The 17471-nt window shown below is 43.8% G+C and overlaps 1 protein-coding gene across 1 annotated transcript; it reads right to left on the bottom strand.

Moving 5' to 3' along the window:
• Positions 1-3440: 3440 nt before the first annotated feature.
• Positions 3441-17025, bottom strand: MLYCD (malonyl-CoA decarboxylase). Its single transcript, XM_058155309.1, has 5 exons — positions 16349-17025; positions 9564-9676; positions 9226-9382; positions 8201-8350; positions 3441-4751 (listed from the first exon to the last, which is right to left on the bottom strand). Exons 1-5 carry the CDS (start codon positions 16895-16897, stop codon positions 4218-4220), a joined length of 1503 nt encoding a protein of 500 aa, XP_058011292.1. The 5' UTR covers positions 16898-17025; the 3' UTR covers positions 3441-4217.
• Positions 17026-17471: the final 446 nt, after the last annotated feature.

Raw genomic sequence — 17471 nt, 5'->3', positions numbered from 1 at the left:
CTTGTAGCACTGATGATGTTACCTAGTGTGGTAAGGAGATGTCTACAAGAAAACTACCAAGCTCAGAGAGCACCAAGGACCCCACATGATACAATCCCACTACCCATTTTTCACCCCAGCATGATTTGTAGAAGTATATGAGGGGGCTTATCGAAGGACTGTGGACCCTCCTCGCCACCCCGACTCCCCCAATCAATCCCCGAATGAGACGATGTGCAAAGAAAGCATTTTTCCATCCCTAATTGAACAATACAGCTCTCTGGATATTTGGAAACAAACCAACCTTCGGCATTTATCCAGGAGCGCCTCTCGACTTGAACTTAATGGGGCTGGACTCCTTCCTTAATTGCACCCTTAAACCTCAACGTGGAAAACACTCACCTGCTCTCGAAAGCATGTCCCATTCAACTCACACGGTAGAACTAATATGTTTGTAAACACCCATACAATTTCCCTTCGTTTCTTCCTTCCAGCCGGCAAGGGAAACAGAATCGAACCAAAAAAAAAATAAAAAATTGAAAACTAATGTTTCCTTTTATCACCTTGGTTCACAATGCCTAATTAAATGCATATTTAGATACTTCCGTTCAGACTGCTGACTCATTATTATTATTATTATTTTTAACACTTTTCAAAATGTTCTTTTTCGGCTGCTAATTGGAAGGTGAGAAGAGCTCGGGGTCGTTTTTTTAATGCTCTCTTCGCCCATTCAAACCACGGTTAAGGTTCGTTTAAGCATTTGGAGAATCGTCTTTTAGCAGTTGAGAGCCTGCAACGTACTGAAATTGCAACGCAGCTGTTTTAGCATTAAAAGTGATGGGTGCTAAATTCTTCCCAGACGCACAAGTTTCTGGAACCGGACGATGCAAAAAGGTCAAGAAGTCTTGAGGATTCTTTGGATCAAGAAAGATTTTACTGGATTTCCAAGGAGACTAATTTTGGGTTTATTGTTGCCATCTACCTTCTGTTATATGTGGGCCTAAAGGTGGTTTGAGTAGCCTGAAGCTCTCCAAAATCAGAAAGTACTATGATCCATCAGACCTGCCTAGGTTTTTTCTTTCTTTCTATCTATCTATCTACCTATCTATTGGCTTTCTCTTCCTTTTTGTCTGTCTGTCTGTCGGCTATATCTATCTATCAACTGTGTCTCTCAATCTTCATCATCGATCTTCATCATCATCTATCTCTATCTGCTATCTCTTCTCTATCTGCTATCAAGTCTCTCTCTCTCTGTCTCTCAATCTTCATCTATCTTCATTATCATTTATCTATCTATCTATCTATCTATCTATCTATCTATCTATCTATCTATCTATCTATCTATCTGCTATCTATCTATCCATCCATCCATCCATCATCTCATCCCTATGCTGCCTGGGGAATTCTGGGAATCGAAGTCCACATGTGATGTGACCCACTTTCCGTTATGGCACAATCACCCTCTAAGTGTGATGGTTTTATTGTGGTGTTATATTGTTCCACGTAAGCATGTTTTAAGCTTTATTGCTCCTGGAGAGACGCTATCTCTAGTATAATTATACATGTAATTAGTATTTCTATTGTAAAGGGGGAAAAAAACACTTCAGGACTTCACTTTTAAAACCTGTAATAATTTTTGAAACTCTTAACTAGATGGCTCAAAATCTTTCTGATTACAGGTATTGCTTTTTGGAGTTCTGGATCCCTTTATTTGTCGCTTAATCACTCGGCAGATGCGTTGAGCCTTACGAAGTTTCTGACTAAGCCTTTGTCAAGGCCGTAAAGGTTAAACTTTACGCAAGGAAAGAGATTGCACTTACAAATCTCTTCCGGACTGCTACAAAACCAGACTCGGAACAAAGGTTCACCTCACCAGATACTTTGGGTCCAATTAAGGCCTCTAGCAGAAATGAAGAAACTCTTTATTTTACAAAAGGGGCTAGGAAATCAGTTCAGCCGCTGCCCCATTATAAAGACATACGATACCTAAGAGGTCCTTAAGCAAATGCACTGAAGATCCGCATGGTATGATTTGAAAGAAGCCAAATCAGAAGGCTCAGTGGGACCCTTTGCTTTTTTGCACAACAACATTTATTTTTGAGACCAGGCATTTTTAGCCAAAAACAAGAGTACATAAATTTAGACCTAATTTTCCGAGGTGAGTGGAAAATTACATCTATTATCCGCAGGGAGGCTATTTTGATGTTGGTGTGTGGCAGGTAATGGAGAAAATCAAAAGGAGAAACTCGAGAGTTTTATTCTGACGCTGTTTATTCTGTTTTTACCAGGCATTTCTTCTAATCTCTGAGAGGAGGGAGGGAAAAGGCACTTAGGATGTTATTATGCCATTTTAGTAATCAGCTGAGACGCCAACCCAACTAAACATTATAAACGGTCATTAATACCAACTGTGAAATATAAACTTTGCACATTCTAGTCCTTTGGCTGTTCAATTTCATACTATCTATCTATGAACAATAAAAAAGGGCTGCAACCCAGATAAATATCATAAATTATCTTTAACGCCAACTGTTAAATATAAATTTTGCACATTCGGTTCCTTCAGTTATTCAATTTCAGACTATTCTATCTACAAATAAGGAAGACTGGTATGACTATAACTTGTTGCTGGCAATCCTTATGATTTATATTGATATATTGATCATCAATTGTGTTGTAAATGTTGTACCTTGATGAACGTATCTTTTCTTTTATGTACACTGAGAGCATATGCACCGAGACAAATTCCTTGTGTGTCCAATCACACTTGGCCAATAAAATTCTATTCTATTCTATTCTATTGAAATTGTCCCAGTCCTGTTCTGGAACTTCATATTGGGTTTCCCTTTTGGGTTTTGATTTTTTTTCTGCACCGACAAACGGAGAAACTGCCAGATGCTGTGCTGTCTTTTGGCAGTTTTTTCCAAGATCCCACCCCGAGTTCAGCATCAAAGCTCATCTATTAATTCCCTTTTAATGCTTTCGTTCCCCAACAGGTAAGGTACATGCAATTTTAATTAGGACATTGCCAGTCTCTGGCGTGTTTCTGTGTTCGCTGATGAATGCTACAGTGTCCCCTGGTTTAACTTTATAAACCCAATTTGCCATTATTCCAGAAAAGGACTAGAGCAGGGGTGTCAAACTCACGGTCCGCGGGGCGGATGAGTCACGCGCTGGGGAGAAAGTTGCGATACTTGTGTCTGTGACACCCCTGAAGTAGAGAAAAACCCCCAGAATTTAAGCAAATTAACTTAGGAACACCCTCAATTTCCTAAGTTAAAACGTTGGTACATACACATTAAGGGGAAAGATAGCAAATTCCCCTCACTTTGAACCTAATGTCAGCAAACCACTTGGTCATCCGTAATCCATAGCAGTGATAACCCACCTATGTGAATTGGCTGCTTTTGCTAAAAATGTTAAGGCAGAAAGCTGTCAAATAGTTATACCACAGACAACGGTTCTGTGACATTGTAAACCTTAGGTTTTAATGGCGTAGGTTTCTTGTTTCCTTAATTTGATACATTTTTAAATACTATGTTTCCGAAACATCTGCAGGAAACCACGTATGGCTGAATCGTTATCATTTGTAAATCGTTATCATAGCAGCAAATGCCTCATTTCCATGCAAATGTTGCCCCCCAAAGCCCTCGAGATGAAATATAATAGAATAATAGAATAACAGAGTTGGAAGGGATCCTGTTCAAGGAGGAGACCCTAGACCATTTAGCTGACCTGATCCAGGAATTCGGCACAGCAGAGAAAGAAAAAACCAGTTCTTGAAGGAGTGTTAAAAACATGCTGTTTTGTTTTCCCAGTTGGGCGAAAATGTCTTCCTTGCTTGTCCCTTTTTTAGTAACTCTGATATTGATCCCTTTAACATCCAAGAGCATTCAGTAGTTCAATAGTGCTGTCAAAGATGCAGATTAAACAAGACTATTGATCTACTGAGAACAAGGGACAACACGTACTTCACAGAAACCACCAACAAATTGCCACCACTTATCTAAGAGTGAGGTCAACAAAGCTTGAGATTCTGCCTGCTGGAAGCACCACGAGAAACCATGTGGTCCTTTTCTCTGGCGACACAAGGCAGCGAGAACCCAGGACAACCCAACCGCAGATCCTGATGAGATCCAGAAGAGAGCGTACCTGTTCATCAGCAGCCCACTTCTTCCTGAGCAGGATCAAGTCAAGATTCCCGTTTAGCCAGAACGGTCTTTGCTTGCTCAGATTATTTAAAGTTTGCTGTTCTGCTGAAACTGGGAGACCAAGGACAGGAGCTGCTCTGAGGCTTTGATTTGCTTCGTTCCAAGGTAGGTGGCGCTGTTGGCCATGGTGTCCTGCAAGAAGTAGCGATAGTTGGCCATCATGCCACAGGAGGCCGTCAAGCCACGGGGACTGACATCCGCCATCCAGTTCAGGCGCCATAGCACCGCGCCATTCTGAAGGTGGAAGTTGGCCACCGGGTTGAGGGCATAGCCGCGGTGCTTCTCTCCGTAGAGATACCAGGCGCAAAGCCTCATGAGGGGCTGCTGTAAGACCCGAGCCAGCTTTTCTGATTTCACCCACCCGTTGTTCGTGAAAAGGCGTTTCAGTTTCTCAGCCACAGGGGCTCCCGTGATCTCCGAAATTTCTTGCACCTCGGGATCCGTAAAAGGGTTTCCCCTGCCCAGTTCGCTGGATTGCGAGCACAGCAGCCCAACGAGCCATTTGGTGAACCCCGGGATGGGAGACAAGGTGGAGAAGGTTTGGATCTGAGGAAATTCAACCTGCGGATTTTCAAGGTGTTCAAAACAAAAAAACAAACAAAACAGAAAGATTTTTGGGTATGGCTGAATGAAGATGAAAAATCACAACAACGTCAAACATTTAAAGCTGCAAGCACAAACAGGTTTGAGATGAGGCTATTTTCATCAGCAGGTTATCGTTTATGTGCGTTTCAGAACTTCGTTTCAGAACCTACTGCAGAAGTAAAACGTTTCAGCTCAGGATTTCTTCATTTCTGCCTAATAAAATACCATCTGCCCAAATACTATACTCGCAATTTGAGAAGCGGTAAAACTACCTACAAAGCATCTCTAAAAGCTTTGATTAACCATTTTCACACGGATACTTTCAAGGATTTTTAATTTTTCTTGGGCCCTGGGAAATCTGTAGAGGCACAGATTTTTTGTTCAGTAGATTAAAAAGCTCCCCCTCCCATTTCTAGCACTTCAAATTTAACAATTGAGCAGCTGAACAGCTGTAACACTCAGTTACCCTTCCAAGAAACAGATGCTGTCTTTATTTTGCCCTTATATTTCTTAAAATTTATGCATTTGTATTTATGTATTTGAGGAACCCAAGGCTATCTTCACCTGCAGTGTTGATGACAGTGATGATGTAAAAGCAAAATAAATATAATAATAATAACAGAGTTGGAAGGGACCTTGGAGGTCTTCTAGGCCAACCCCCTGCCCAGGCAGGAAACCCTACACCACTTCAGACAAATGGTTATCCAACATCTTCTTAAAAATTTCCAGTGTTGGAGCTTCCTTGGTGTACTTCCTTGTTCCACAGGGGTCTTTTCTCAACCCTTTTCCAACAAGGAGAAAGCTTTAAGAAAATGATGTCTAAATTGCATTTGCTGCCATCTAAAAAAAGGACATTTTACATTAAAAAAATATCCAGACACCAGTAGACAGGCCTGGAGGCCGAAAGGTACATTATGCCAAAATCTCTATTCTTCACAAAACATGAAGTCCATAAGCTGCTGGAAAAATAAATTAGTGCGGCATAAAACCAACACATTGGCCACATATTATCCTAAGCTATTATGCAGTTTGTTTGCTTTTAGCTCTTCTAAGGTATGTGAATGCACTCATTAAAGCTTGGGGCTGTGTGTGAACCAATCCCTTATAGCTTGTTTAACAAATGACATTTTTTAAAAAAAAATAATAATAAAAATCCTGGCTTTGTGTGCATGTGGAACTTAGCTTATCAGTTATGTACAATGCGGCTGGCAAAGGAGGAGGGGAATTGTTTTATTCATGAAATACCGAGGCAAAATATGCCACCATCTTCACGAAGGAAGACAAAACATGTCTTGATTAGCAATAAGCTCATCAGCTGCCCTAGAATGAATGAGGTTTACTGCTCACTTCTGCTGGTCTTAAGAGGAGCCTTTACAATATAGGTAGTCCTCAGCTTACGGCCACAACTGAGCCCAATTTTTTTACGTTTTACGACCATTCTCGCCAGAGTTTTTAAGTGAATCACTGCAGGCGTTAAGCAAGTCATTCGGCTGTTACGCGACTCCGGCTTCCCCATTCTCTTTGCTTGTCAGGAGGTCGCAAAAAGGAGATGACGTGACCCTTGGACACTGCAACCGTCATAAATGTGAGTCGGCTGCCAAGCACCTGAATTTTGATCACGTGACCTTGGGGGCACTTCAATGGTCATAAAGTGTGCAAAACGGCCACAAGCCACTTTTTTTCAATGCTGTTGTAACTTTGAACGATCACTGAGTGAACTGCTGTAGTCAAGGACTGCCTGTAGAGTGGTGCTCATTTGAGACCCAGGCAGAAACAAAAACTAGATTAAAAGAGACATTACTGCCATGGCCAAATCTGTTCTTTCAGCAAAATGACTGGCATTAGCGTCCCGTTAAGGACACAGTATTCGCAATTATAACAGAATTTAAGAGAATAACAGAGTTGGAAGGGACCTTGGAGGTCTTCTAGTCCAACCCACTGCTTGGGCAGGAAATCCTACACTACTTCAGATAAATTGTTATCTAACGTCTTCTTAAAAACTTCCAGTGTTGGAGCATTCACAACTTCTGGAGGCAAATATTCTGATTCCCAAAAACGTTCTGATCCTCGTTCTAATTTTTCCTCATTCGGTTTCCAAAGGTCAAATCTTAAAAAGTTAAGATCTGAATTGCTGCAGTTCAAAAGAACTGCAGCCTGTCTTGTGGCATTCTGATGTATCCGTGACACCAATAATATAACATATTCTTTTTCTGGGGAAATTAAAAGTTACAGAAGCTTGAAATTAAGTGATTTGGAATTAATCAAATAGATGAGAGAAAACAAAGCAAATAACGATATATCTTATTTTCCCCACATTGTTTATTCCCGAAAGGATATCTGAGATTCAACCGTGAGAAATGTATTACAATACATTAATATCTAAGGGAATGAACCCCAGCAAATGGAGCAGTACCAAGTAATTTAGTTTGGTATTTAAATGAGGAGGTTGCACTTTTAATAAAGCAAATTTCTAAAGCGCCTGCCTCAAAACTAATGTTTAACAAAACATGCTCTCCCTTCGGACCCATGTTAAGTAAACAACCCACAATCTTCCACAACCAATTGGAAGAGGTTTACTTCGAGTCCTAATAGATGGTTCAAAGTCAAACCCCCCCCCCCAAAGATTTTTCACCTGCAATTTTCGTATGTTAAGGTTTTGGACGGGTACTTCCTATGCTGTCTCAACCCCACCCCAAAACTGGGGACATTTTGTATAAGTCTTTAATGTTACCCAAGTTTGGTTTAGCAGCAGGATAATATTAATGAATGATCTCTAGAAGATCTTCAAGGTCTCTTCCAACTCTGTCATTCTGTTCTTTCATAGAGCTGGAAGATTTGAGACCTAAATTCTAATAGCCCACTGAACTAAATAAAGGACTCAGTTGTCTGACTTGGTTTAAGGCAGGCCTGGGCATTTAATGACCCCCTGGGTCACCTCTGGCCCTTTGGCTGCCCCTCTTCGGCCCACGTGAGGCCACTGGAAATGAAAGATTGAATGTAAATTAAGTTTACACCATGCACACAATATTAAAGCATGGCTTTTATTCTGAAAGCGACTCTTATTATTTTTTTTTAATTTATGCATGAATTTATGCATGTGTACCTATGTGCCTTCACAGTAATATGATGGTCCTTTTGGTCCTAGTGGGAAAATGAATTGCCCATGTGGGAAGGAAGGAAGGAAGGAAGGGAGGGAGGGAGGGAGGGAGGAAGACAGAATGAATGAAAGGAAGGTGGAGGGAGGGAGGGAGGGAGGGAGGGAGGAAAGAAGACAGAATAAATGGATGGATGGATGGATGGATGGATGGATGGAAGGAAGGAGGGAGGGAGGGAGACAGAATGAATAAATGAAAGGAAGAAAGAAAGGAAGGAGGGAGGGAGGGAGGGAGTTAAATTCGAGGGGCAACATCCCTTTTTGCACCTACCTGCAGCTCTTTGACCACCCGCTTGATGAGATACGTGCCAAGCTCCACGCCCTGCAGGCCCTGCTGAGTCAAACTGATGGAGTAGAAAATTGCGGTGGTAATTCTGTCCAAATCTTCTACTTCTTGCATGGGAGGCTCTTTTACTATGGCCTAGAGAAAGATTAAGATAATGAGTGACGGCAATCTGGGTTTGAATTCCAGCAGATTCACGTTCCACAGTCCAACTCTCACAGCCGAGAGGGGAAGATTTTGCACTCTCAGCTCAGCTCCAATTACCAACCGAGGACTTGTTCTCTCATGAGTTGCAACTCAGGATTCTTTCAAAACATGCCATAATTTCAAAAATTGTCAGAGTGTGCACGGTGTGATTATGTGAGACAACCCAGGAGCAAATACAGTAAACAGAGGTTTGTATTTTAAATAATGGTTTTATCTACAAAGAATATATACATACACGTACTTTACCCAGACCTCAGACAAACAGCAATCAGCAATTACAGCACGGAAGCACACACGGAGAGAGAGATACGCCCCAACAGGGCCTCTTCTTATTACAGGCTCTTAAAGTGATATCAGCCCAAAAACCTTGCTGACTCATTCCCAGCATTACATCATTGTATCAGCTGGTCAGCTCTTAAATCATTAATCATCATTACCCTGACAAAAACTGAGAAAGCATCTCCACTGCTAACTGAAATAGGACATCAGGAAACAGAAAGAGGACCGTCAGAGATCTACTGAAGAAGCAACTCAATCAGCATCCTTGGATAGCAACAAAGGCTTCCTGTAACCTAAATGTTATTAATTTTTTTTTAGTTCAGGAATAACTGGTAGATGTCTATGTAGGTCGCTAAGCATTTTAAGGGCAACTGGAAGGACTTTTATGGAGCTCATCTACATAGACATATAAAGCTGTTTTCTAAGCACAGGTGCTTTTTTAAAAGAAAATTCCTTCCTCTTAATATTAACTTGCGATTAAAATTTGAGGCTCTGTTTGGACCCAAGTAAAAACCAAACAACGGTACCTGGATATTGCTGGATATTTCATCGGTAAGTGCAACGTGCAAAACAATCAGGGGTTCTTCAGGTATTGCACAGTGGGCAAAATAGTAACACCTTCTATAGGACCCAACACGGCGCTTCATATCCATCCAATTTCGAACAGGATGCACCGCTTCGCTACTAAAAAAAATAAAAACAAAGAAGATGGAAGGTTGCAGGTTTTGCTGCTTTTTTTAACTAAGGTTTAACCCTGGACAATCAACAGAGCAGCGTAACCTTGATGATTTATGTGTTATCAGGTGGCACCAGATTGCTTCAACTTGGGGAAGTGCCACACGGCTCATCAATCTTTGCCACTTACTCGCTAATCTTCTGAAGAATCTCGCAGGGAGACTGCCACGTAACTCGCTCCAAGTTTAAGAATCCAGTAGAAAACCATTCTGATAACATGTTCTTTAGTACACCATTCATTTCCTACAAGCAGAGAAGAGAAGTTATTAAAGCTTCAGCAGAAAGGATACTAAATAAGCCATCAACGTAAGTCATACTAGGAAACGAAATAAAACAATATAAATCGTAAAGATACAGGCAACAAAGTTATAGTCATAAGTAGAAAAGGAGATGGGTAATAGGAAAGATGAGAATAATAATAGTAATACACCCTTACTAGTTTGACAGTGTTGTGGGAATTAGTTGTTTAGCAGAGTGATGGCATGGAGGGGAAAAACTCGCACCAGATCTCTTGAATATATAATCGCACCAGATCTCTAGAATATAAAGACCTCAGAAGCATTTCTACTGCAGCTGCTAAATTTTAAAAGAATGCCGCAATTTCGTTCTCTAACATTGCCTTGTCATAGGCATTAGTTTAAAAATAATTCATGTATAATTTTTTTTAAAAATAACTGGTGTATATGCACAGATGATATAAGACCGAATCTGAAGAGCCTAAGCCAACTAATGAACAAAGAATAATTAAAAGCCCTTGTTGCTAAGATTTTACAAGTTACACTTCCTTATTCCACGGCGTATTACTAGCAGAGACGTTATAGTTATTAAAATCTGAAACCATGAGAGGCTGAACTAAGTGTTTGCAAATTGGTTGGAAGCAGAATGAAATAAAGAGTTTTTGCATTCATCTTCCATTCATCTCAGTTTAAACAAGCAAACATAAAATCACTTGCTGCTGTTATTTTAGAAAACAGCAATTTCACATCAGATTGACAAACGTTCCATAGAAGAAAATTAACTCAAGTCAGCCTCCCCTTTAAAGAGGGTTTACTGGAGAAAAAAAAATGTATTAATATTTTCCTGAACTGTGATCTCAGAAGCAGAAATATTTGTGGCAATACTTTTATTAAAATAAATAGAAGCGTTAAAACATACTAGACAGCTTTCTTCCGCCAAAAGAATTATCCCCAAAAATACAAAATAAAAGGTTTTATATCATGAAGCATCTTTTAATTTGCTCTACTACTACAGGAGGGGCGAAATGCTACAGGTTCAGTCCGGTTCATCCGAACTGGTAGTAAAAAAGGCTACTGGTTTGCCAAACCTGTAGTAAAAAATGTAAAAAAAAACAAAAAAAGTTCCGACGATCAACTGAGCTACGCGCGATTGTTGGAACTTTTTTTTTTTAACTTTTTAGGCATTTTTTTTACTACCGGTTCTCCGCCCTATTCCTATTCTTCAAGGAGTAGTTCACAAAATTAACATTTCTGACTGTTAACTTGAAAGCATTATTTCCAAGGACATTATTGTGTCTCACAGAAAAATGCTATCAATGAAAACTTCTCTTGGTGAATTTTCTTGCTGAAGTCTTCCCTAGAATTTCCAAAATCTTGCCTGACTCACAAAGCCCTAGCTACTCGGTTCAATGTGCCCCTCCCCCACCCCAAGACCAGCGTATTCTTGTGCCGTCCACGTTTTACAACTGCTTTAACCACACAGGCATTTAAAGAGCTTTAGAGGGCCATGAGCTTTTCAAAAGGGCTTAGGGGGACATCATGCCTAGAAAAAAAAAAGCAAGGTCTCCTTGACACATAAAAATAGATCGTCCTCTGTGCTGCCCGGATGCACTTTCTACCTTCTTAAAAATATATATATATTCTTTTCTAATATATATTCCATCGCTGAACTCTGCCGGTGGACATGCCTAAGCAGAAACACCTGCACTTAGGTCACAGGTATCTATCATCCGCCACAAATTCGGCAGGAGAGACATTTACTGTTACTTAGCAACTAGTCGCCAAACAGCGAAGTCATTTTCCTGCACCGCTGCTCGTGATCCCACTGGCTGTTTAACCTTAAAATGCTAACCTTCCCTGCTGACGCCCGAGTGTTAGAGGGGTGTGCTCGCTCCCCGAATAGGAACCTGCGACGCTCAGAGCTGCAAACAAGCAAACTAGCTTTGATGACCTTCACCTTTTCATCTCGCAAAGACCAAAGCTGCAAATCATGTACGGTTTGGGTTGTTTCTCAACCGTTAAAAATTTCCCTGATGGCCAAACCAATCTTGTTGATGACTGCGACATAAGAATACAGGTAGTCCTCGAGTTACGACCGCAATTGAGCTCAAAAGTTATGTTGCTAAGCGAAACATTCGTTAAGTGAGCTTTCACCCATTTTACGAATTGCCTTGTTAAGGGAATCATTGCACTTGTTAAATTAGTCACCTGGTTCAGGGGTGAAATGCTCCCGGTTCGGACCGGATCAGCTGATCCGGTAGCGATGGCAGCAGGTGGTTTGGAGAACCGGTAGCAAAAATCCCTGCCCCCACCCCCATCCCCCGCCCATGTCCAGGTGAGCCACGCAATCGTCCGAGCCTTTTTTTTTTCTTTTAAAAGCATTTTTTCTATCATCTCTTCAGCCGAAGAGGTTGTAAAAAAAATGCTTTTAAAAGTAAAAAAAAAAAAGATCGCATGCTACAATTGATCACACACCCCCCGCATGCTGTTCTACTTACTGCATGCCTCCTTTTGTCGAGCGCTGCGCACATGCACCTTGCATTTAGTGCGTGGTGCGCACTGCACATGTTTGCGTAGCCAGCGAACTGGTAGTAAACCGGTTCAGATTTCACCACTGATCTTGTTGTTAAGAGACTGGCTTTCCCCATTGATTCTGCTTATCAGAAGGTTACTAAACGGGATCATGTGAGCCTGGGGCATTGCGATGGTCACAAATATGAACCAGCCGCCAAGTGTCTAAATTTTGATCACATAGCCATGGGAATACTGCAACGGTCGTAAGTGTGGAAAACGGTCCCAAGTCGCTTTTTTCAGGGCCACTGTAACTTTGAATGGTCACTAAATGAACTGTTGTTAGGTAAAGGACTGCCTGTAGTCCTTAACTGACAATCATGTGTTTGGTTTGGCAGCCGCTCGAACGGCACTGAAAAAAGTGACTGGTGTGTGGTCTTTGTGCTCACAACCACTGCAGCATCCCCACGGTCAGACCATCAAAATTTGGACACGTGGCAAGAGGCAGGGATGTGCAACAGATGTGGACGTCCCAGGATCACGTGATCGCCATTTGCAACCTTTCAAGTCAGCTTCCAACTAAGCAACGTCAACATGGGAAGCCGAGCTCGTTTAACGACCTTGTGATTCACTTAACAGCCGCAGCGATTTCTTTAGCAAGTACGGCAAAAAAGAAAAATAAGTAACAAAATCGTGTGCAACACACTTAACAAATGCCTTGCTTAGCAACTTCCAGGGGCATTTGCGGTCGTAAGGTCACAAGGACTACACACTGCTTAGATGGGTGGCCACGATGAAAGAGGAGAAAGAAATCATGCAAGAGGTGTGTGTGTGTGTGTGTGTGTGTGTGTGTGTGTGTGTGTGTGTGTGAACCTACTCAGTTCCTGGGCTCATCCTACACTGAGGCATTGCCAAAGCACCTGACAGGATCACTCAAGGACCTGGAATGTGGAGCAAAGGTTACAACTCCGCAGTGATCTTGTGTGACGTCCTGCCCACAGAGCACTCATGCCCTACATTGGTAACTTGAGATGAAGCTCAGAAAAGATACCTCAAAACAATTTCAGCAGAAAATTCAATTGCTCTTCTTTTTCCGGAATATCCTGTAGCTCGCCTTTATCTCCAGGCAAAACCGCAGGATCTTATTTAGATTACACCAAATGAAAAAAAAAAAAATATTTAGATGATGGAAGTTTGAGAGATAGACAAAGCTGCCTTCACTGATAACACAGTGCTAAGAAGCTTATACAAAATTTGCTTCTGAAAAGGGACGCCACAGGATTATGCAAGAGACAGAAAAACATGCTTAACGCAGTCTGCTTCTGGGACCATCATTGAGTTGCTATGAGGTGCTGAAAAAATGCAGTTATTTTTTAATAAAGAAAAAAGCTGAATTAAAATTACGAAACTACAGAAAAGTTGGTAGGTGTCAATTCAAATAACTCAACTAAATAGAAATATTATACGATCAGGACCTTGCAAGAAATTTCTCTGTTTTTAAAAAAAACCCCAGAGTTCATTTCTAGGACACAGTCACAAAGGATAACAAAAGAAACAAACAACAAGCAAAAAAAATTTAAAGAATAGTGATCTGATCATCCTGAGTTAGATTAAAACTACTGTTCTCAAACTGTAAGTGCCAGCTATTCTACATGATATGCAGAACAACAATAATTTTGTTCTATTAAATGCCAAGTGCATGTCTTTTGGATGTGCATGATCTATTCTTTTATTATCGGAATTTTTCTCCTGTTAACCTTGTAAGCCATCCAGAAGTCACACAGCCTCTCAATTGTATAACTGAGTAACTCTGACCACAAACCCTATTGAAGAAAAAAACAAAACAAAACAAAACAAAGCACTTGTTAAGGACACAGCTTGCATAATTATGCAGATTTCGGTGTTTTTTTTTAAAAAAAACAACCTTTCCTGGCTGAAGCACAATGTTTCTCACCAAGGCCGAATTTCATTCTTAGCACTGCTATGCCCTGTCTCCCACATCAACATGTGCTGTTCTGCCACATAGAAATTTGGCACTAATGCATGAACTTTCCTCTAGTTCTGCCTGTCTTTTTCAAGGGTATCAAAGACTGCACACTGCCACACATATTTTTCTCCAGTTACAAGCTGAACTGTCCTGTTCCCCAATGAACTTTATTCCCAAACAAACCAGGAATAAATAGAAAATATCTACAGTTTTGAAACATTTGCCTTCTGGGAAAAAGAAATCTTTAGAAACTGCCATCCCTCTTATTACCAAATACCACAAGAGTTCTATTTCACTATATATATTCATATTAGATGATATTATCTATCTATCTATCTATCTATCTATCTATCTATCTATCTATCTATCTATCTATCTATCTATCTAGAGGGAGGGAGGGACGGGTGGGGTAGGGGGAATGATAAATACATACATAAATATATATTCATATATATCATTATTTTGATCAAATTTATGCCAGCCCACCCCACCCCCCACTGCACATCTCCTCAGCATCATTACGAGATCAGCCCCATCCTGTTGAACCCATACCTGTCAGAACAATGCCTTCTGTTGAATGTCTGCCTAGCTTCTACCTGGCACCAATTACCAGAACAGATGTTGCACATCTGCTTGGCATCATTCCTAGAGCAGCACCTTTCTGTTGAACCTTTCACTGGCATTGCTGCCGGAACAATCCCTCCTGTTGAACACATGTCTGGCATCATTGCTAGCACGGCCCCTGTGGAACCTCTGCCTGGCACCATTAATACCACAGCTCCTTCCAATTGAACTTCTGCCTGGCATCATTAGAATCCCAGGGATGGAAGGGACCTGCAAGGTCTTCTAAGTCCAACCTCTTGCCCAAGGCGGGGGATTTCATACCCCCTGCCACAATAGCCCCACCTGTAGAGGGGCTACCTGGCACCATTGCCAGGGCAACCCTCCCTCCCAAACATCTGTATGGAATGATTACCATCACAACACTTTCGTACAGAACCTCTGAATGACTGAACAGCCCTTCCCATTGAACACCAACCTGGCACCAATGACCAGAACCTCCCTTGTTGAACCTCTGCCTGACCCCACCCCCACTGCCACTCTCAACCCTTCCTGTTGGACACCAACCTGGCACCAATGACCAGAAGGTCCCCTGTTGAACCTCTGCCTGGCCTCACTGCCACTCTCGGCCCCTCCTGTTGAACATCAATTTGGCACCAATGACCAAAACACCTCTGGTTGAACCTTTGTCTGATTCTACTTCCAGAACAGCCCCTCCTGTTGAAACTCTACCTGGCCCCACTGGCACTCTTAGCCCCTCCTGTTGAACATGAACCTGGCATCAATGACCTGAAGTTACCCTGTTGAATCTCTGCCTGGTCCTTACTGCCACCTGTCTCTCCTGTTGGACTTAACCTGACACCAATGACCAGAACCTCCTGTTGACCCTTTGCTTGACCCCTCCAATTGCCACTCTCGGCCCCTCCTGTTGGACATCAACCTAACACCGATAACCAGAAGCTCCCCTGTTGATCTTCTACCTGGCCCCACTGCCACTCTCAGCCCCTCCTGTTGGACATCAACCTGGCACCAATAGCCAGAAGGTCCCCTGTTGAACCTCTGCCTGGCCCCACTGCCAGTCTCAGCCCCACCTGTTGAACGTGAAACGGGCACTGATGGCCAGAGGTTACCCTGTTGAACCTCTGCCTGACCCTTACTGTCCCCAGTCTCTCCTGTTGGACGTCAACCAGGCACCGATGACCAAAACATCTCCTGTTGAACCTCTGCCTGGCCTCACTGCCAGTCTCAGCCTCACCTGTTGAACTTCAACCTGGCACCAATGACCAGAACCTCCTGTTGACCTTTTGCCTGACCCCCAATTGCCACTCTCAGCCCCTCCTGTTGAACCTCTACCTTGCCCCACTGCCACTCTTAGCTCCTGTTGGACATCAACCTAACACCAATAGCCAGAAGCTCCCCTATTGAACCTCTACCTGGCCCCACTGCCAGTCTTAGCCCCACCTGTTGAACATCAGCCTGGCACCAATGACCAGAATCTCCTTTGCTTGACCCCCAATTGCCACTCTCGGCCCTTCCTGTTGGACATCAACCTGGCAGCGATGGCCAGCCCCCCCCCCACTCCCCACCCCGTGGCCCCCGAGGGCCCCTGCCCGCTCTCACCCGGACGTGGGGCCCCGAGGCGTCCCTGGCGGCCAGCGCCTCCAGCAGGTCCCGGCGCAGCTCCACCAGGAAGCGGAGGCCGCCCTCCTGCCGCGCCAGGTGCTGGAAGAGGCCCCGGTAGCGCGGGGTCAGCGCGTGGCGCAGCCGGTCCTCGGCCTGGAGCAGCGGGCCCGGCTCGCCCTCCTGCAGCCGCAGCACCCGCGCGCTGCCCTCCGCCACCCGCCCGTGCTCCACGCCGTAGTCGCCCGCCAGGCGCCTCAGCAGCTCGGCCCGGGACCCTCCGCCGCCCTCGCCCAGCGCCCCGTAGAAGCGCATGAACTCGGCGCTCCGCTCCTCCAGCGCAGCCCCGGCCGGCGCCGCCGCTTTCTCGCGGGTCTCGTAAGGAGGAAGCGGCGGGACGGCCAGGCGGAGCGCTTCGTCCAGGCCGGCCGAGGCCTCGGTTGCCATGGCGACGGCGCTAGGCCGCGGCCGGCCGGAAGGAGGTGAGCCGAGCGCGAGGAGGCGGAAGAGCTGCCGCGGGGTCGCCCGGCAACGGCTCCAGGGGCGCATGCTACACCCCTCCACCCGCTTCTTCCTCCTGCCCGGCTGCCTTCCGAGTCCGCTCCTCGGGCGAGGCGGGAGGGAGAAATACGGGAAGGATTAGCGGCGGCGGTGTGGGGGGGGGAGTGGAGAGAGGTGGGAAGAGCCTCCCGCCTCCCCTCCTTGAAAGGTCGGCCGAAGACGATTGGGCGCCTCCGGAGGGCCTGCCTCCCGGGCGCGGCCAATGAAAAGAGAGAGAAAGGGGGCTTGCTGGAGCTGTCGGAAGCGCGTGACGTCACCGGCGGGCCTTGCTGGGCGTGGCCTCCTCGGGGAAGAGCTGCTCTAGGCCCCGCTCACCGATGCCCAGATTTAAAGGGGACGTGCCGAGGAATAGAGGTGCCATAGTTGTGGCTGTTGGGATAGAATAGAATAGAATAGAATAGAATAGAATAGAATAGAATAGAATAGAATAGAATAGAATAGAATAGAATAGAAGAGTGGGGTAGAGTAGAGTAGAGTAGAGTAGAGTGGGTAGGGTGGGGTGGGGTGGGGTGGAGTAGAGTAGAGTAGAGTAGAATAGAATAGAGTAGAATAGAATAGAATA

Source organism: Ahaetulla prasina, chromosome 12 (assembly GCF_028640845.1).
Source record: "Ahaetulla prasina isolate Xishuangbanna chromosome 12, ASM2864084v1, whole genome shotgun sequence".
In the NCBI taxonomy this organism is placed as follows: Eukaryota; Metazoa; Chordata; class Lepidosauria; order Squamata; family Colubridae; genus Ahaetulla; species Ahaetulla prasina.
This window is presented reverse-complemented; position numbering and strand designations above follow the sequence as displayed.